This window comes from Strigops habroptila, chromosome 1, assembly GCF_004027225.2.
Source record: "Strigops habroptila isolate Jane chromosome 1, bStrHab1.2.pri, whole genome shotgun sequence".
NCBI lineage: Eukaryota > Metazoa > Chordata > Aves > Psittaciformes > Psittacidae > Strigops > Strigops habroptila.
In genome coordinates this window covers 141,354,808-141,375,376 of record NC_044277.2, presented here as the reverse complement: position 1 = coordinate 141,375,376, position 20,569 = coordinate 141,354,808, and the positions used below count along the sequence as shown (strand labels likewise).

The 20,569-nt window shown below is 44.4% G+C and overlaps 1 protein-coding gene across 1 annotated transcript in view; it reads right to left on the bottom strand.

Annotated features, from left to right (window-relative positions):
* Positions 1–65: 65 nt before the first annotated feature.
* Positions 66–20,569, bottom strand: part of SH3BP5 (SH3 domain binding protein 5) — a 54,370-nt gene continuing 33,866 nt past the window's right edge. The window contains exons 4-9 of the mRNA XM_030510223.1: positions 19,794–19,958; positions 9,837–9,967; positions 6,558–6,600; positions 4,791–5,010; positions 1,845–2,105; positions 66–1,503 (exon numbers count right to left, since the gene is read on the bottom strand). Of these exons, the coding sequence (XP_030366083.1) occupies positions 1,322–1,503; positions 1,845–2,105; positions 4,791–5,010; positions 6,558–6,600; positions 9,837–9,967; positions 19,794–19,958 (1,002 nt within the window). The 3' untranslated portion in view covers positions 66–1,321. The remainder of the gene's footprint in view (positions 1,504–1,844; positions 2,106–4,790; positions 5,011–6,557; positions 6,601–9,836; positions 9,968–19,793; positions 19,959–20,569) is intronic.

Here is a 20,569-nt window from a genome sequence, read left to right as displayed (position 1 = left end):
CTAAACTTGCTGCGGGAGAAAATTCGGTTCTTGGCGCTGGAGATAGACTTGGCGGATAGACGGAGTCGGAATGTGGAAAACAAAAATGTTTACTGTAGTGTGAAGAATCTTACATGAACTTTGAGATACACAAGCTGTGGCAGGGACAAAATACAGCAGGACTGCAAAAACATAGAATAGAAAATACTTTGGGCAATACTAAAATTCCCATCAAATTAATGATAGAAATGGATGGTTTAGATAAAATGGTGCTTTCAGAAATGCTTAGCCACCAAAACTGAAGAGTCCTAGGATTTTTTTACTACCACTTACTAGCATAATTACCAGACACTACTACTGCCTAACAGCTGCTGGCAAAACACACCTGTGCCCTTTCTAGTTTTATTGAACAGTTTCTCTAGGGCATACTAAAATCCCAAGTCCTTTAACAGTTAAAAAACCCCACACAGTACAACCTACGGAGAAGCTTAAGAACACATTGTCAATCTACACTGGTAATTCCTTGTCTTCATGCATATTCCAAGGGTGAATCCCTTACCAAAACTGTCCTGAAAACATCTACGACTCCCATTTTGGAGGAAGAAGAACCCCAAAACACTTAAAGTGCTGAAAAATAATACTTCACTTCTCAGGGGAGGGGAAGTGCAAGGAGCCGACCAACTCTTTTTGGTCACTGGAATCACCCTTGGAGTCCAAGCCAGACTTGGGAAGAAGGTCTGAAAGGGCCTACCACCGCTGAGTGTTACCATCGTCTGTCTCAGCACCAGTTTTTTTTGGCATGACTCATCTTCATCCCTTCTGTGAGCACCAAGGGAAAAGTGAAGGCTTTTAGACCCCACACATGCAACAGCTCTCCTGTATACAAAATATTTCTACAGTTTCAGCATAATACAGACAAATACAGATGTTTAAAGAATATACCACTTAAGAGATCCACCATATCTAAAGAGCGTTTCATTCTACAAAACTGAAGCCAAACTGCTCTCTGCAAATGTCTGGCTTGAATTTCAGACCCGCTACTGGCATGAATTTCCACGGGAACATTACTAGTTATTGCTTCAGCCGGCTGCTACAAAACAAGTTACAAAGTCTGTGAAACAGGAGTACAGCTTAAACATTTGATAACGCATCCGGCCTACAAAGGATTTACTGAATAAAAAACTTCAGCCCTCCACATCAATTAGACTTAGTGCAGTTTTAAATTCTTAGAGTAAACGCTTAAGATTTGGCATATATTATTGGCACAATGTTCTTCAAACACTTAGAAGTTCATATATAAATATCTATACTCCCATTAATCAGGACAGGGCACAAAGAGGACTCAGCCAATCTGGGCAGCTTTTCTGCCTGAGCATATTCCCTCTTTGATTTTCATGCACTGAAGGGAGAGCTGCTTCATTCGGTTATCCAGAGCCAGCCCTTCAGTGGAGCTGCTCCTGTTGCTGCTCCTATTCTTGTTCACTCTGTCGCTTGTCTTGTTCTCAGCCCCTTCTGCCCTATCCCCTGCAAAGAAAGGAGAGAAAAAACCCCAAAAACTCAGATTTTCCTTAAAATAAACGTCCCATCAGAATCTCACTGATGACTTATTTTGTGAGACACCTCAAACCCCTCCACCACGACAGAACTGGGGAAGCTTCCCAGCCAAGAGAAGAATAATTACAACATTTTAGATGCCACTGTTAACTGTGGGATGCAGGGCTTTCAGGAACTGCCTTCCCCAAGGAAGCAGCCAGCTGGTCAGAGCTCAGTGAGCTGGCGATACGCTTAGGGGAGCTGAGAAGGTTTTCCTGCTCCCCTTACAAAGCTGAAAAGCATTGGCCCAGAGCGTATCCAGCTGTGCGTACCTCTATCAGCTTCACACTCAGGGGAAGATGCCCCACTGCATTCACTTCGGGGGCCGAGGACAGGAAAGATCATCCCAAATTCGGAAAGGGATACGGGGCTGGGCAAATCCAGGCTTCCAGGTCGCACTGCAGGAGGAAACTGAGTGGGCACCTCGCAGGGACTCGTAGGACCAGAGCTGAAGCTGGACACTGACTGAGTTTCTGAATCTTCTTCAGATATGAAGCTGCTGCCATTGTCATCCTCAAACACTTCTGAAGCCACTGCAATGTTCAAAGAATATTCCAGTTAGCAAACCGACCCTGCTTCTGCACCTTCCCAGGCAAAGGCAGCTTCCCAGGTTTGCATCTTCTGTACATGCATGCACCGCTAACCCATGGGCTACCTCTTCTTGCACACTGTCCCCTTTGCAAAGCTGTAACCTGGCACAGATCACAAAGGCCTGACTCTGCTTCAGGGAACAGCACACCCGCCAGCCATGCCATGCCAAACCAGCTCTACACTACCTACTGCTCCTTATGCCAAGGTGCTCTTGGATTTTTGCTGCCCTTGCTGCCCCCAGCCCAGCTGGCCTTGTTCACTTCTGGTCTTCAGTATGTAACTTAGGCCAGGGCCAGGTCCCCTGTGCCCACCTCACCCAGGACCACCTTGATCCCAGCACAGACTCCTGTTTCTTTAAGGCTCAAATTTGGAAGACGTAGCTCCAGGAGCAGATTGCTTCCATCTTATCTTCCCACTTCTGCAGTTAAAATGAAGCATGAACTCCCAAGGTCTCTTTTTGGATGAGGATCACCAAGCAACACTGAATTAAAAAAAGCCCCACCCACACATATCATTTTCCCTGCTCATGTTTGCTCAGATCTGAAATCTAATTAAAGCAAACCAACTCCAAACTGTCTGGCTAAAGTAAGCTGCAGGGTCTTTGTTAGAAACAGGAGGAGGAATCCATGACGGGAGATTCTATTTTGTGCAACACAGCGGTGTTGATTTTGCTAAAATTCATCATTTTTCAATCTTGGCTCATTGTGGGATGGGGACCTATGAACCAGAAACTCTGCACACAATATTCCAACTGAGATCCGAAGGGTTTTTGCGTGCATCAGCCTCTACACACAAAAGAGTGTGCTGGAATCACGCTGGTCTGAAGAAGTCCTATGAATAGCAAGATATTTACAGTGACCTGAGGTTATCTTCAGCTACACCTCCCTACGATTCCTGCCACTGTTAGGCTCAGAACCACCTGCGAAGAGCAGCAGGAGCAAAACAGCAGTGTTAACGAAATGGCTCAAAGGAGAAGTTTCAAAGTCATTCTTCTGTCATGCTGAGGCTCACGGGCATCTCGGACACAAAGGGTGCCAACAGATTGGGCACCCAATTACAGGAGTCCTCTACTTGGCAAGAAGCACTGACACCAGCCAGTCTACAAGCAGCACAACTTAGGCTGTAGCTTACTTATCACCATCTAAACTTACCATAACACTCAGGAGCACCTGCTAGGGGCAAGAAACTCTTGCTGCTGCTGAGGTGGTTTTATTTATTCAACTCCAGCAGACAGAAATCAAAATATGAAAGGGCCTTGGTGGAACCCCCATACACGTTACAATGAATGAGAGCTTCACCTGTTGAGGCTATTTTGGTTACTCTGGCAGGCTGCTAGCCCACCCTACCATAACTGTGCTGGCACTAGACACAACCTGGAGTCCTTCCACCTCTGTCAGGCTGTGCAATTCAACGAGAGGGGTGAGCCCGCGCCCCTGAACACCTTTCAGCACAAGAAAACCCTCAACTCAGTTATAACTAAGGCTCTTGGGAGGCCTTTGGTGCAAGCTGGGGGGGCTTGTGGGTATCCAAAGAGGCAACCCCTGTGTTACTCAGAAAGGCTCAACCTTGAGACTTCAGGGGGGCAGGAGATATGCAGCCATACCAAAACCTCACTGCATCAACTGACCCAGATGCTGCACTCCTTGCTGTGCCAACTCCAGTCCCAGATGCACCATACTGAGTGAGCTCCAGCACATTGTATGAAAGCTCCTACCACTGCAGACGAAGGAAGCCAGCCCAGGGCTGCCTCCCAGCTCCCATGGCATGGATGGGCTGTACCACAGACCTACAGGGCCTCAGCACCGGTACGCACCAGTGTCTATGAGGGAACCGCACATTCAGCCTTTGGGAACTGGGGTTGTGTAGTTATAAATTCCTGCAATCCTGACCTTGACTTTTCCCTGCAGAGCGAATGGCTGCGTGGTACTGAGCTACCAGCTGGGTTTAAACCATGACAGTTACATAGGCCTGGAGCTCACTCGGTGATTGCTGCTGTTACCCAAGAGAAAAGTCTCTCCTAGAGAGCCTCTCAGTACACTGCATTAGCACATTGCTGCTTTTCACTTCCCTTGTTCGCAGCACACATGTTCTGCCAAAATCACATACTGGCCAAAGATCCTGCAGTGCGAAGGAGCTTATCCTTACACCCCTTCTGGGTGAGCATCACACCTTTCTGTACTACTGTAGCCACAACTTTAGTCCCCCTGCCACAGGTCCAACACTGCAAGACAAGCACTTGATCCAGGAGGTCTGTTTCCAGTCTGCTGCCTCAACAATGTGGCTGAATGATCTGCCACGTCCTGCGACTGCTCTGGGCAAGTCACCAACAGCAGCATCACTGGCTTAAAAGTTCAAATTATGCTTTGAAGTGCATTAATTTTGTCCTTTCATAACAGCACTGTACAAAAACCATCAGTGATGCTAAGGGAGCAGCTGATGCACTTCAACTCATATCATTTCCCTTTGAAAACTGGCTATTAAGGAATACAATCAACTCCAACAGTCACAACAGCCAGCAAATTTCAAACTGCACAATACACACAGAGCAATCACTTGCTCATATCTTCAGTGGTTTGTTTTATGATGCTGATGGGATATTCCCAGGCACGGGAGTGCTCTGTACTCACTGGAGATGGTGTCTGGCTCCGGTTTACTTGCTGACAGGTCTTCCACAGAGGTATTGCTCCCTTCAGCACCCACGCCACATCCTCGGGGCCCCATGGCAGTGGACCGTCTCCTCTCATGAATCTCATCTGAGATCATCTCCAGGTTTTTCAAGGCAGTCTTATACTCTCCCTTTGCCAGGGCCAGTTTTGCCTGCAGATCATCCACCGTTTTCTTCAGTTGCTAATAAGGAAGACAGGTATTAGATGTGCTTTCATTACAAATGACACACAGTATGCAGTTCTCATTTATGTGTCCATGGGACTTGGCTCTGCTCAGGCAAGCTAGCATAAACCAGGGTTGGTATCTAGGTGATGGGAGAGCTCATAATTCACGAGCACCCCAACCCAAGCAGTGGCACTTGTGAAGGAGACAGCAGCAAGTCACACCATGGGATCCAGGGGCTGGGACTGCCTCTGACATGTGGTGACAGCCTCTGGCTCAGCACAGAGCAGGGTCTCCCCGCTAATATGCAGCTTTCAACAGTATGTTGCTGCTTATCTCACAACCCTCAGGGCACAGACGGCTGTGGGTCACCCCTGAAGAGGCTAAGGTTCACTCTCCTCTGAGCACCAAACCCATCCCTTCTTGGTTACTAAAGCTGCAGACTAGAAAGCAGCAAGCCTCAAACCCTGACAGCTGGAATACAGCAGTTTCCACATCTTCAGGCACAAACTCCATTGTACAGTAAGGGCAAAAGTGTCGTACACCCTGTCTCCCAAAGGTAAAACATTGCTTATGTATCTGCAGCTGTCTTAACTCTGTTTTACATTGTACACTAAAAGCAGTCTGTGCTGTCTTTTGTATTTTACACAACCACCCCGCTTCAGAAGGGCACTGAGCAGCTGTCACAGAAAAGCAACAGGCCCCCAAACAGCAGGCCTTAGTCCATGGGGAAAAGGGCATTTCTTAAAAGATGCCTCTTGCCAGAAGGGATTATCGGGGTGGCACCCAGCCCAGGATGGGCGAAGGCTCAGCTCTGACCACAGCTACACAGGCAAGCAAGACAGAGAAGTAGAGGGCTGCCCAAGACCAGATCCCGGCGAGGAAAAGGTGTGCACCAGAGTCTCTGGGGCTTATGGAGAGAGCTGTTGCATCTCTGACTAGGGAAGGGCTCACAAGAAATGTGTGGGACATATCTTGCATTCCAGGCAAGGAATGGGAATCTTCTTTAGCTAGGCTCCTGCTGAGCCTTCTCACACCCATGGCCGACGATGCAAGGCAACGTGCTCCTCTTAGACCCTGTGCACATCCCACACACCTACAGCACCAGCCACTACACCGCGACTCAGAGGAGCCAGGCTCCCAGTTTTGGGGGGCCACATGCAGCAGAAGTCACTCAAATAGAAAGAGAGCAGTTCTCATGAACTGACCCAACCAGTGAACAGAAAAGAGCACCTCAAGCACAGTTGAACAGCCTGATGCATAAAACACTGGGGAGGAAACACCAAAGACCAAACCAATCCCCGGACTTGGTCCCAAAGCCCAAGACAATCCCCAGACTGCTCAGCTCTGGCAGTAAGCAGCAGGGTTCGAACACTTATTTCACACAAGGAAACAAAGTCTCTCAGTCTTTTATCTTTAAAATGTGTTTAGCAAATTGCTCAAGACGTTTTGAACTGAATTGGTTTTGTGCAGAAACGCAGCACAGTTGTTAGAGCACTTTAGATGTAATTTCAGTATTTACCGTAAGCAGTAAAGTTTCAGATGGATCTGAATTACATACATACCTCTAGTTGGACATAGTACTTTGCCTTGAGTTCAAAATAAGGTCTGTGGGAAAACAAAGAACAATTGTTTACAATCACTGGGACTGAATGTAGAGTATTGGAGTGGGAGCTGCTCTCTTTGTAGCATTAAGATAGCTATTTTATGTTTCATTACAATTCCAAGAGACTACTATCTAGATGATAGAACACAGACATGTGCTCTCAAGGTCTCTCTTTTCCCCTCTAACATATCTATTTCTCGTGAGTCTTTTGACCTAAATACAAATTGCAAAATCCCAGTTTTGAGTTCAGGCCTATATTCTGCAAGATATTTAAAGGCAATGTCCAGCTCCAGGTGCAGCATCCTCTCTGTATCCATCACACCACATGTCAATTCTCCTCAAAAGGTGAACCTTAAGCTTCCCCGTGATCAGACTTGGGGGTGGAGGGGAGGTTCTAGGGCTCTTCAGTGAAGGAGCAGGGATGAAGGGAGGTCAGAGCACCACACACAAGGGCACAACACTTCCCGCCAGTGGCCTCCCAGGCGCTGCCCTCATGCTGCGCAGCTCGAGCAGTTGTTTTGGACACAGAGGATGGTGTCTCACCCGTCTGTTTCCCTCTACAGACACCACAATTTGCTTATAAGGTTGCAGGAGGACAGGGGCACAAGAGGTGCAGTTCAAAGCCTAGAAACTACATTCCTACTCCTAAGTTTTGAAGCCCACAAGCCAGTACCATCTGAAGTAACACTGGGCAGCAAAGAAGCCGATTTTTTGCTAGCCTCCTCACCTCTCAGAAGCTCTCCTGGAAAGTACGGGAGAGATAAACAATCAGAGGCTTTATATGAAATAGAATGTTAACTACCCTTATATTTCTACTCTGACAGCGAGCCTCTTCTGAGCTGTAAGTCTTACTGCAGCTACATTTTGGATCGCGCACCAGAGCTCCAGAGTATAAAACTGGGCTTCTGATCCTACATGCTTTGAAGGTTTGAATTCACTACAGCCATACACAAAGTAACCAAGTTGCATTTCCCTGAGACTAGGTTATTTTGCAGCTTCTATGTTTTCAATTGACCCCCTTATCACCACTAGGAGTCCACAGCCAAGTCTGTGATGTTTCCAGTAACACTGATCCAGTCAAACTGCACCTCTGCCTTCCCTCACTGGGACACAACCCTGCCACAGTCTGTACAGACAGATGTGCCAGGCATGGTGAAACATCACAGCTGGGAGTCTGGATCCAGCAGTTAAAGGACTCCTAAAGCCATATCCCAGAGCAGTGGGAGGGTAGAGGGAAAACAGTGCAACCCACTCACCTCAAACGACCCAATTATCTCCCTTCCTTACCCTGGTGCCAACTGGGAGGGAACACCCAGGCTTCAAACCTAACACCCCATCAACTTCCACAAGCCTGGGGGAAAAGTCTTTATATGGCAAATCATCTAAATGACTTTCCTCCAGGCTGGCCCAGTCTTACTTTCAAATAATAATGCTTTAAGTATCCTTATCCTGACTGAAATGAGGATGAAATGCAAATAATTTTTTGCATGGAAAAGAGCAACTCATTCTGCATGTCTACTTACGAGTTTATGGAGGGAGACGATGGACAACATGAGCCTGGAAAGCCCAGGTGCTAGAGCCAACCCTCCCACACCACCAAGGGAGAAGGACAGAGCAGTTTGCTGGTGTTAAATCCTTCCCAAAAAGCAGCTAGTAGCCAGTTATGTCCTACAATACAAGCAGCTGAAAATTCAGCGGCCTCATTTCCCAGTTTTTTGCAGCCATTTGACAGCACGGATGTTTTCAGCTCAGTTTCAATTTTCCTTTACATGAAAATTGCAATGCTGACAGACAACCGACCTCTCCAACATCCCTGTGTAGTATGACTTCAAATAGATCCACAATAACCCTGTTTGTGCCATCAGGCATCTTCAACTTTAAAACTAGGTTAGAATTGGCATTTCTGTACACCCCTTATTAAAGGATCTCCAGAATACTCTATGCAGGTGTTTTTTGTCAGCCCTTTTGTGAGACAAAGGAGTATGTTGGGATCCTTCCACACAAGTGAAAGCCAGCTCATCCTGAGGAGAATAACAAAAGAAAACACCCCCATGAGGGTAGTTCCAGCAAGGAAATGAAGGTTCAGAAAGCAAATCGTAAGAGAGGCAGCTGGGGCATCAGGCTCAGCACCATCATTGTTATAAGAAAGTATGTAGGACTCCACTGACAACTTACCATGGTCTTTATTTTAAATCTTATTGCAAAGAAGGAACTCTTAGCAGCCAAACTAGTTGTCAGATATTGCTCTTATCCAGAGGAACCTGTCATTTAGTGATCTGGTGATGTTTTCCGCAGTCCCTGTGCAGTCCTAGACAAACAGCATGCAGCTCATTCTTGGAAGCCATGCTGCCACACTGTTTCAACAAATGTGCTTGAATCTGCCGTAAGAAGTGCTAATCCTTTCTTGAATTGAGCAAACACCAATCAAAATAGATTTTTAGTTGACCGATTTCTCAAAAAAATAATTTTTAGATGGAGGGATTAAAAGCTAAGTACAGCAAGCAGCTTGTTTAGACAAGCTACAGTCTGGAAATACAAAGAAAATGACTGTGAAATATAAAGAGAATTAAGAATCGGTTGTAAACCAGGGCCAAAATTTTAAACAGGTTCTGAGCAAGAAGCTGCTTCATCAAATGCAGACACATTTATTAATGACACTTATTGGTTAGTTATGCTCTCTGAAATGCTTTTCCTTCCCCAAGAACAGCTCCCACACAGCTTTCCTACAGCAGCATTAGGAAGTAAACAAGTCTGATGTACAGCACACTGCACTGGTGCAGTCTCGCACCTTTCAGGATTCTGTTACTTGCTTTGTCACTCTGCTAACTAAAAAGAAGAACTAAACTGCAAACAGTCCTAAGCTGCAAAACATCTACACACTGAGCTCTGCAGCTTTGTAGACAGCATCTACGTGAATCCCACAAGCCTGTTTCTGGAGTCACAGTCCACCAAAGGGTTCAATGCACTAGAACAGGATCAAGGATGTGCCCAGAAAAGGTTTTCTATCACACTTAGTTCACCAGTCTACCACATCAGGTGCTTCACAAGACACTTAGAAGGACAACAAATGCAAGGACAAATGCCAGTACCAATTGTGTTGTGAGGGTGTTGCATGCAGATAGGAGCCCAAAGAGGTACAAAGGGCAACACATATTCATAGATTAGAAAAACCCCACAGAATTGGTATTTTCCCCAAACAGATTTCCCCACTAAACTCATCTCCAAATATAAAACTTACTTGGATTTATTGATGGCTCTTTTCAGCTTCTTCTCCAGTTGTTTCATCCTTCCCATGGCGGCATTGTATTTGGCTGCAGTCTCCTTGTGAACCAACTCACTTCTCGTTTTGGTCTGTTCTGCCTCCATGACCTTCAACAGGATAAAAAACAGGTTGAGTGGCAAGACACAACAATCCATTTCTTATCATTTCAATAAACAGCATATTCATAATCTCTCCAATCAGCTCATGCCGGGAAAGTGAGGGTGTAGGAAAAACGTACTTTTAATGAACCTACGTAAAAGTCTTTCCTGAAAGGAGCAGCAATATGTCAGATTTGCAAACACTGCATTAATTACGACAAAGGTGTTGCAGCTTCTTGCATAACCTCTCTTACAGGAAGTTCAGATGAGTCTCAAATTTTGGGATCATCCATTTCTTAACCCAGTTAAGGCAGCAGAGTAGTGCTAGCAGACATCACCCATTGAACAGCATCCTGCTTCTCTCATGGGAGCCTGCCTTTCCCAGCAGAGAGCCAGCAGGCTGCTCAGCCCCCAACCGCAGTCCCACCACTCTGGGAAGGGCTGAAAACAAACCACAGCAGTGGGAGGGCTGAATCACCAGTCACCAGAAAAAAGCGTGTCCAATAACTGCTGATTTGCAGAAGGCCAGGAAGCTTTTCTCTCAAAAGATCTGACCAGCCTCAAATCATGGTTTCAACATTGAAAATGCAGAGGCTCAAGCCCTCAGCTGACACCCCCATAATGCAAATGGGGGAAGACTGCCCACTGTCAGACAGGCAAATGCTGGTAACCCATAGTCAAGCTTTACCAGTAATTTTATCCAGGGTACCTGTATCATGCAAATTTGAGATGTCAGAGGTGTAAGTCTGAAGATTTGTTTTCTTTAATGAGCTAGCCATCAAGATTCGGACAGGGAGGTAACCGATTTGTTTGAAGTAAGAAAAGTGGTGACACAGAATCACAGAGCCACAAAATGGTCTGTGTTGGAAGGGACCTGAAAGCTCATCCAGTTCCAATCCCCTGACACGGGCAGGGACACCTTCCACTAGAGCAGGTTGCTCCAAGCCCCTGTGTCCAACCTGGCCTTGAACACTGCCAGGGATGGGGCAGCCACAGCTTCTCTGGGCACCCTGTGCCAGTGCCTCAGCACCCTCATAGTAAAGAACTTCTGCCTAAGAGCTCACCTCAATCTCCCCTCTGGCAGGTTAAAGCCATGACTGCAATCTGTATAATTTCTTTCATGACGAAAATAAAAAATATTGCCTTGATTATTTTGGATGAGAAAACAAACCAAATATGAGGCCCCTCTTCAATCTCAAAATACGATGCTATTCTTTTTGACATTTTTATGATCTTCCTAGAATCCACAGGAAGCAAGAGATTCGGCCAGTATACTATGAACTTTTATTTCATTCTTGAGTGATGGTTCAGTGGTTGTAGGTTTTGACAGAGAATTGATTAAAATTTAGTATCATAGAGATACAATTGATAAAAGCATGATTAAAGTAGGCCACACAGGAGCCTACATCAGTAGATGAAGTGTTTACACAAAAATATGATGCAAGGTAAACAATATTAAAATAACAAACAACAAAAATGTACAAAATAACAGAGAGAAGGACATAAATCAGACATTACTGAACATAAGGTGACTTAATGATTTGTTATAGGAGTGGAATGTACATCCCTATTGGTCTGGCAATGAGGAGTAAGCAGGCACTCTTCAGGCTCCCTCTCTTGTAGCCATGGCAGCATCCATACAAAAAATGGCAGGACTTGATTTTCACCAGTCCTGGATTTCAAAATGTCTCAGCTGTGACCAGCTACTCCACAACTTCAAGCACAATTTGCTCCAACTGGCTCCCACCACAAGAACATGCATCTGAGCTCTCAGATCCAGAGAGAATATTCAACATTTCCTCATTTTAGATAACCTCACCCACAAAGCTCTAATTTCTTGAAAGTGTTCCAGCCGTCAGGCTGAAATGAACAGGGAAAAGAACACAGTCAGTTTTGACTTGCTTTGAGTGCTGCTCCTCTCAGGAAAACTGTCATGTTGTCCTTCCTGATTCCTACATGAAAGCATGAAACCGCCACATTATCAGTTTGACAACAGGCTCTCTCCTGCATCCTGAACTGCATCAGCATCAACTAGAAGCTCTTGCTGCCACAACTTGAGGCCACATTTTGCTCATCTGCACACACCACTTATTAGACAAAGAAGTTGCTACAGGACTATGAGGAAGAAAGGTTTCCAAAGGCTCTTTTGATCAGATATAAAATAATATACTCATCTCCAACATCCTTCAACTATTTTATAAATAAGGCACCCGGGAGGGAAAGGGAGGGGAGGGGAGGAAGGAAGACAGCTAGAAAGAAATCTGTCAGATTGATAACAGGCTCTCTCCTGCATCCTGAAAACACACTGCAGGTTCTTATCTTGAGCAGCTGTTTGAAAACTAGCTCCATGCATTGACTTTCCTTAGTGAAATATGTCAGACAAGGCTGGTTTTAGCACGGAAGTGTCTTAAATTAAAATGCCATCTCCAAAGACTGCACAAAAGCTAGTTCACCTTCTTTGTAGTGTGGCTGCAATTTTAAAATGCTGGAAGCTACAAAATAATGGAGCAGCTGCAATTTGACAGTGCTCAATTAAATGTCAATCCCTCACATCCATTCCTGGGGCAAAATTAACATCAACTTTGATGTGTGGGATGAACCACATAAGTACTACCACCATCAGGGTCATAAAGCCAGGTTAGGCATGCAGTATCATCTTGATTTTGCACGTCTTTCATATCGAACATTGCAGAAACGCTGAACCCTGCAGAACTGGGATTTGAGGGTGACAGACTGTATACACCTCAAGGTATCTGACAAAATATGGCATTTCCTGCCAGCCACATATACCCATGTTCAGTACCCTTTCCAAAACAAAAGATTGCATACTTCATCCTTTTGAGAAATCAGTGATGTAAGGAAAAACATCTTCTCCCACTCCCTTGTTTTCCTATGGACATTCTGTCACCACACTCACATCACCCACACAAGTCCGTGGAGAGGCCAGAGACAACCTGTCCCCTTCCCTTTCCCCCAGGACAGCAGCTCAAGATGCATGCCTAAGGCTGAGGACAATCCCTGGAAGATCGTGAGGTATCTGTGGAGATCCATCACCTGCCAAGATGCATTTCATTCAAACAAGAAAAAATAAAAAGACCATCCACCCCTCACGAAAGCCAAAGGCCTTTAAGTAGAGAAGCTGTCCATCAGGGCAGGTGGACAGAAACAGACAGCAAACCATGCTGGCACCTCTACATCTGGGAAGTTCATTAGAAGACTAGCTAGGGAAACCCCTTACCTATTAAAAACGTCTTACTTAGAAGATGACTGACATGGCTTGTGTGAGAGAGAAGTACTTTTAATCATACCTAATAATATAACTGGGGACTTGTAAACAAGCTTTTGGTCACAGTTACCAAGTAAGCTGTTTCGTCTAATAAAAGTCAATGTGCTTCTATCACCAACCTTGCCTTGTTGATGCTCCTAAGCCATCACAGATGCAACAGCACCGCTTTGAAAGAGGCAGAGATATAAGTGAGAATGACACCTCTTCAGATTAAGACAGCTCAAGACACACCTCTCCTTGTTACATAGTACCTGCCATTCATACCCTTGGGGCGAACAGGGGACTACCCTTAGACAGAAACATCCAAAGCAGGTGAACTTCAGGGTGCTCACACTTTCACCAGACATTTCTGTAGCTCTGTCCTTAATCGCTAGGTTGAGTTCTGCCTGGAACAGCTTTTCTCCCAAAGTAGCACAGGCTACAAAAACCCAACACAGGTTCTCTCCTCCCTACTCTCTATTTCCAACCCAGGTATCTGGGAAAGGAAGGTTAGTGTAGAGTATGTATTTTTAGTGAATAAGTCTGAACTAGTAGATTTGTTCCCCAAAAAAGATTTGCATGATCTGAATTCAAAGATGGACTCCAGGCAAAATTTCAGTAATAATGGACACAAAAGGAAAATGTACCAGTGAAATTAAGCAAAGCTGACCATCTAAGCCAGAGAATTACTCTCGACAGCTGGGTTTTTTTTTTTTCCCCAAAAATATAAATTGATGGCTCTTCTAGGGGAAGAATTATAAATAAAAGATGTAAGAAGCAATGCAAGATTAGTAAACCAGGAGGACAGAATCAACAATACAAGAGATTGCATTTAACCCCTGAATTTCCAGGGTAAAGGGACAGAGAGATTAGGATAGGGAGGGATGCAGATATTTTTGTTTTTTCTTTCACAGACTTTTCTTCCCCCCCCCCCCCCCGCCTTCTCCAAGTATTGCTATCTGCAGGAAGTATCTCTTCTCCCTACACCACGAAAGCACCCACGCATTGTACAATGACAGATGGTGTAATATCAAAGAGAGCTTCGCAAGCCAAATTAAACCAAGAGGGAGCATGCCTCCTCCCTCTTCGTTCTCCCCTCATCCGTTCCTTTTTAACATTTCTCATGATCAAGAGCCAAAACATTTCTTCTCCCTGCCAGAATTTATGAACCAAACATATCTCAGGAAACACTGTAAAAGCAGATTGCATCGGCAATTAGAAATTAACAATTTCTCTTGAAATTCATAGAGAATCTTCCTTTCTGCTCCAGCATGCCTGAAACTTGAGGTAACACATCTGTCAGCACTCTCCTTTTGTACACATGTATGAGTGATTTTTCAAGAGGAATACAAATGTGAAGATCTCTGTCCTTCATCCCTCCAAAATTCTCCATCCTTTGGCCTTTCTATAGGCCTGCTCTCTGCATCCCAAACTGCAACATTATAATTCAAGGTACTTGCAGATAGGAACACACTTCCCAAAAACATTTTCTCCACATTTTAAAGGCAAACTGCAGTTACCAAAAATCTGGTAAGCCACTGGCTAATGGTAAACAGTAGTTTTCTTCTCCAGGCAGCTTAAGGGCTCATCAAACCTGTCTACATGATGACATTTCCATTATAATCAACGGAGAATTCATCTTACGATGAACGTGCCCCTCTGGTCATGTGAATTGTTCTCCAGACACCATCAACTTATTCAACAGACGTCCTTTGATTATAATGGAAGTTTAGGCAAGTAACTGGGACATACAAAATCAAATCCTAGACACATGAAGCTGATGAGCTAAATGCCAGCCTACGTGTCATTACACTTACCTGAGATCTGTAGAGAAATGGACATCTAGGGAAAAAGACACAGGAATATACCCAAAAATACACATCAAATTAAGAGTAGAAGCAGGTAAAGCAGCTGCCTGACTTGCAAGATCACATCACAGTCCTGTGCTTCAGTATGTCAACACATACCTCAAGCACAGACATTTACAGGGTTTAGTCGCATCTTGGCAGGCAGGCCAGCTCCTATTTAGGCACCCAGCTTCCTTTGGAAATATAGCTCAAACTGCAAGATGAAAAAATTGCTGAGTGATGACCTGTTCGCACTGTAACCTATTCATGCTGGTCCTGTCTGCTCTGCAAATAAAAACACCTTCCAAATGTCATGCTTCCAGCCCACCTGGGATAAGCAAAATTTCAGTAACTCCCATTTCTCACCAGTTTAAGTATATGATTTTCTGTATCAGTGGCTACAAAAGCCTTGTTTACAGTAACCCATTAGACTGTCGTGTTAAAAATAGTCTTAATAGCTTTTCAGTCTATGAAGAAATCCAAAAGCAATTACAACATGCAGCCCTTATCTCCATTTCCTCCCAGTGGGGGTCTGCAAACAGCATTTCCCATTTGATACTCTGGAACCCAAGTCTTTGTCCACATCCATTGGATCAAGCGCAGAAGTAACCTGGTAGTATTTCCATACATGCCTGTATATATATATAAAAAAAAATTCAGTGTCTCATTTGTTCTCTTGCCTACCCTTTTCCTTTATGCACTCTGCTTGCATAAAGCATAAACCCAAGCTGCTACAGGGCTTGAGTTTTGCTCCAAATTTCAGATTAATTCAAGAGTCTGCAACCTCTGCCTAAGAATAGCAAATAAAACCACTTTACTCTGGCCTGACAATCCTATCAGTAGAGAAACAAATTAATTAGTAGCCCACTTCTAACATTTGGCACAGAAGTGCTCTTCTGCTCTCGGTGCATTGCTGTAGAAGGCCCAGTGCAAGATTATTCTCTGCCAGTACAACTGTCATTTATAAATACATGCAAAAAAGCTAGCAAGTCCAAACAACTAGAATGCAAAAACTTTCTCCAACAGTGATTTTTATATGTAGAAATAGAGGAATTCTATTTCCTAACCATCAGAAACAGTTTTTTCCAGTAGTAACTTCTAGTGTAATTAATATTTAACAATCCGAGTTAACAGCAACACTGTGGCAGTCAAGGAGAACTTTTGTTCTAGGAGATCTTATCCTCCAAACTGTTTTCATTCATAGCTTGGTAGGGAGTGATGATGTTTTCTGATCCTTAAGACCCTGATTATTCTGCTTACCTCACTGAACACTAAGCACTTCACTAATTGCATGCACTGAAACCAAGAAAGTATTCACTCTGCTCCTAAAGAAAATACAGTCAGGCACTCCAAACAAACTGATGCTGGGTCTGTTCAGTCAGGACTTCCAACACTATTTTCACCCTCCTTGGCTCTGGCCCCAGCCTTAAGACCTCCAGTGTGGCCAATGGAAAACACGAACCAAACTTCCATGTAACTCTTCCAAAATTGTCTGTACCCTGGCAAGGTGCAGATCAGTGCTTTCTGGGAAGTGACCTTACCCAGACTATTTTAAGCACCAGGAAGAACTGGGAAACACCCTTTGCATTCAAGGAGCCACCAGCTGCTCTATACAATCCAACCTGTGCCTGGGAGATTTTATAACTGCAGTAAATAAACCTAAGGTTCCTATTTACTGTTCAGCTATAGCCATCAAAGGCATTATGGTTTGAATCAGTTCACCAACAAGCAAATATTCTGCATTCAGTGATGATAACGGTATCAAGACCAGCAACAGGACTCCACCAAACACTGTCAGTAGCCATCTTCTGCTCTAAATCACTGGGTTTGCCCATCTCAGGTGTACTCCTCTTGCAGACTATCAGAGAAGAATGAAGGGTTGTAGAAGGACAAAGGGATCCCCTTGAAATATCCAAGGAAAAGAGGAATCCATTTGAACTCTCAAAATTGCTTGCATTTCTTTCCTTACACAACCCAACAGAAAATTTTCGTTATGCCAGCTAAAGAGGCAGCTGATACATGGTTGCTATCACTCCCCACCTGATCTCAGCAGTTTAGCAGTCAGGAGCTCTAAGCAACTCCTTAGATGCTTCTAGTTTTCTCACCTGTCTAGTCTGACTATCAAAAATTGTGTATGCATATATAGACTTTGCTCTCATTGAACAGGGATACCAACAATGCACTGCTGAAAACTACACTGAGAGCAATGGGTGGCGGGACTTTCAAACACTGGGATATACACTTAGCAAAAGCCACCTGGTTAGTCAACACCAGGGGATCTGCCAACAGGGCTGGCCTAGCCAAATCGGAACATTTATGTACCATAGAGGGTGATAAAGTTCCCATGGTGCACATAAAGAATCTGCTGGGGAAAACAGTCTGGGTCATTCCTGCCTCGGACAAAGGCAAACCCACTTGTGAGACTGCTTTTGCTCAAGGACCTGGGTGCACTTGGTGGGTAATGCAGGAGGATGGGGAAGTCCTGTGTCTACCTCAAGGGGATTTAATTTTGGGTGAAAACAGCTAATGAACTCAATTATATGCTGTTGCCTGCTATATAACGCTCATGTGGCAGCTAAATGCCCAACTCCACCACTCCAGACTTTGAAAAAAAGCTATGTGCTGTCATGATCATCATCAGAGAATAAAGTTATGGGAAAAGCTGGTGGCAGCAGCGGGAGTCTCCCAGAACTGTCCTCAGGTCACCATCGACTGACACTGACTCCCCTCCGATCATCACCCCAACAAAGAATGAACTTTGAGGAGGCCAGACGAGCTCAGCAATGACCAGACGAGTTCAGTGGTGTCATCAGCAGGCAACAATCCAACATTACATGCCGTCTCTCCTCCCCTGAAAGACTGTTACAACAGATGGAGCCTGACATAATGGACTGAATGAATTCAGCAAACTTTATAGGGATGGTCCATGGACTAAGGAATGATATCTGTCTGTGTGTATATTACACATATACATCTATACAGACAAAAAAGTGATGGGCATATTGAAAAATATAGGATCTGAGCATGATGTAAATGGTATGGAATAAGGGGTGGATACTGTCCTGGGTTCGGCTGTAATAGTTATATTTTTTTCTTCCTAGTAGCTGGTGCAGTGCTGTGTTTTCAGCTTTAGTCTGAGAACAATGCTGGTAACACACTGATGTTTCAGTTGTTGCTCAGTAGCACTTACCCTGTTCCAAGGACTTTTCAGTCTCATGCTCTGCCAGCAAGCACAAGAAGCCGGGACGAAGCAGAGACAGGACCCCTGACCCAAACTAGCCAAAAGGGTATTCCATACCACAGCACGTCATGCCCAGGATAGAAACTGGGGGGAGTCACCTGGAAGGTCCAGATCGCTGCTCGGGTCGGGCTGTGTACCGGGCGGCGGGTGGTAAGCGATTGCATTGAGCAGCACTTGTGCTTACTGTTGTTTTCCATTTAGTTTTATATTTTCTCCCCTTGTTATTTCCCTTAGCTTTATTAGTAATAGTAGTATTATGTTGTACTTTAGTTATTGGACTGTTCTTATCTCAACCCGTGGGTTTTACATTCTTTCCGTTCTCCTCCTCATCCCACCTGGAGAGGGAGAAAGCGGTGGGGGTGTGAGTGAGCAGCTGCGTGGTGCTGAGTTACCGGCTGGGTTTAAACCGTAACAAACAGGGATCCCAACAAGGGATAATGGCAGCTGCTGGTGACCTGGCACAGATGCACTGCTAAGGTGGGGCTCTTTTCAGAAACACCTAATGATAACAGGGACAGTAACACAAACAATACCCTGGAGTGTGTTCTCTCTTTGTAATATATTCCAGGTTTTCCATCTCTCCCCTACACACAGCCAACATCCTTTTTGTTCCCTGTTTCTTCATCAGGCAGCTGGTTTTTAGAATTCACTCTGAAATAGAAGCTTTCTTATAACTGAGAAGCTTGTGCAACAGAACAGAGCTACTGCATTGAGGACTGTGAGACAATACAAACATTGTTTGGCACGCTAGCGTATTTGGAATAGCAAGTTCAGCTTCACTGGCATATTAAGGGAAATCTCTGACAGAACAAAGGTTTTTAACTTCAATTTTTGATTCTTTCATGTAAAAAAAAAAAAATCTGCTTTTTTTTTTTTTTAATGAATACCGCCTTTCATTGTTTGATGGTGCATCTTTTCCTGTAGATTTAAAAAGACTTTACAAAGGACGTAAATTCAGAAGGTACTTCAGGATAGAGCAGTGTGCAAGCTTAAAATGCAGCACACATCTTGAGTAATTCTACATTCAAACACGTTTCTGAAGCGAAGTGCCTTGTTCAACTTACTCCATATTAAGAACGTTACACTGAAATTGGAGCATGTCCCTGTTTTTCCAGAGTAAAAGTTTCCAGAACACATGCATTCAGGAATAGGCATCTCTATGCCATTAGCCTGGCATAACTCCAAATGCAGGTACGCGTTAAGATACTGTTTATCCCTATTATATAGATGGTAATTTTTTTTCTTTAGAGAGCTACTTCGCTAGCTATTAGCACAGCCAGATAGGGAACTATAGTTGTCTCAGTAGCAGCCCAAAGCACAAATCATTTAACCTTAGGCTTCATAATTTTCTGTAGCTTAGTTTCCTACAAAAGCATGTATCTAGACCAATAGAAAAAATTGGTCTTCCAGAAACTAAGCCTCCTACACCACAGGAGAACACAAAATATGGAAAAGACAGGTGCTGGGGCAAGTTTGTATTACCCTCTGAGTAGCATGGTTGAGCATCTCTTGCCAGGCAGAGTCAAACTGACGTTTGTCATCTTCCAGTAGCCTCTGCTCAGCAAGCGAAATGGTCTCTTTTGCAGCACGCAGCACTTCAGTGGCCCTCTGAAAATCCTGAGTTGCCCTTTGAGCTTCCAGCTGCGCCTAAAAAAAACAGAGAAGTTGGGATGAGAGACAAAGGAACACTCTCGGTCACGTTTAGAAGATCCACCGTGCTAATCCCAGGACTTTAAAAACACCATGCCAGTGCTACTGCTTCCCGAACTTTTACTTGGAAGTGACACATATTTCCTCATCGGAGTAAGCAGCGTTAAGACAGCAGTTCTCACCCAAACAGGTAATTTGCAAAGAACTGTCTCATGGTGTCCATAATAAAAAACCACACAGTTGGTGGCTTACAAATAAGCACCTAGTTGAAAGATAAATACCTTATGAGGTAGGTTTAATCACTAAGAAACAAAACAAAACGCAACAGCAAACGCAATAGTGGCATGTCAAGAATACATTGAGAATGGCACTCCCTGAATTTAGTCAGGGTGGATTTTTATCTGGTGTACCATTAATCATGCTGAGGAAATATTTTGGAAGTATTACATGGCTGTAAAGCTTAAACAAGATTTTTCTGAGAAGGTGGCTGCTAACTGTTAGGACTTCACTCTCACTCTTTCTACTTTGCTCTCACTGGTTCCAACCGGTGCAGCAAGTCCACAGTACACAGACAGGAAGGTAACCAAGGGAATCTGCAATGCATGTAA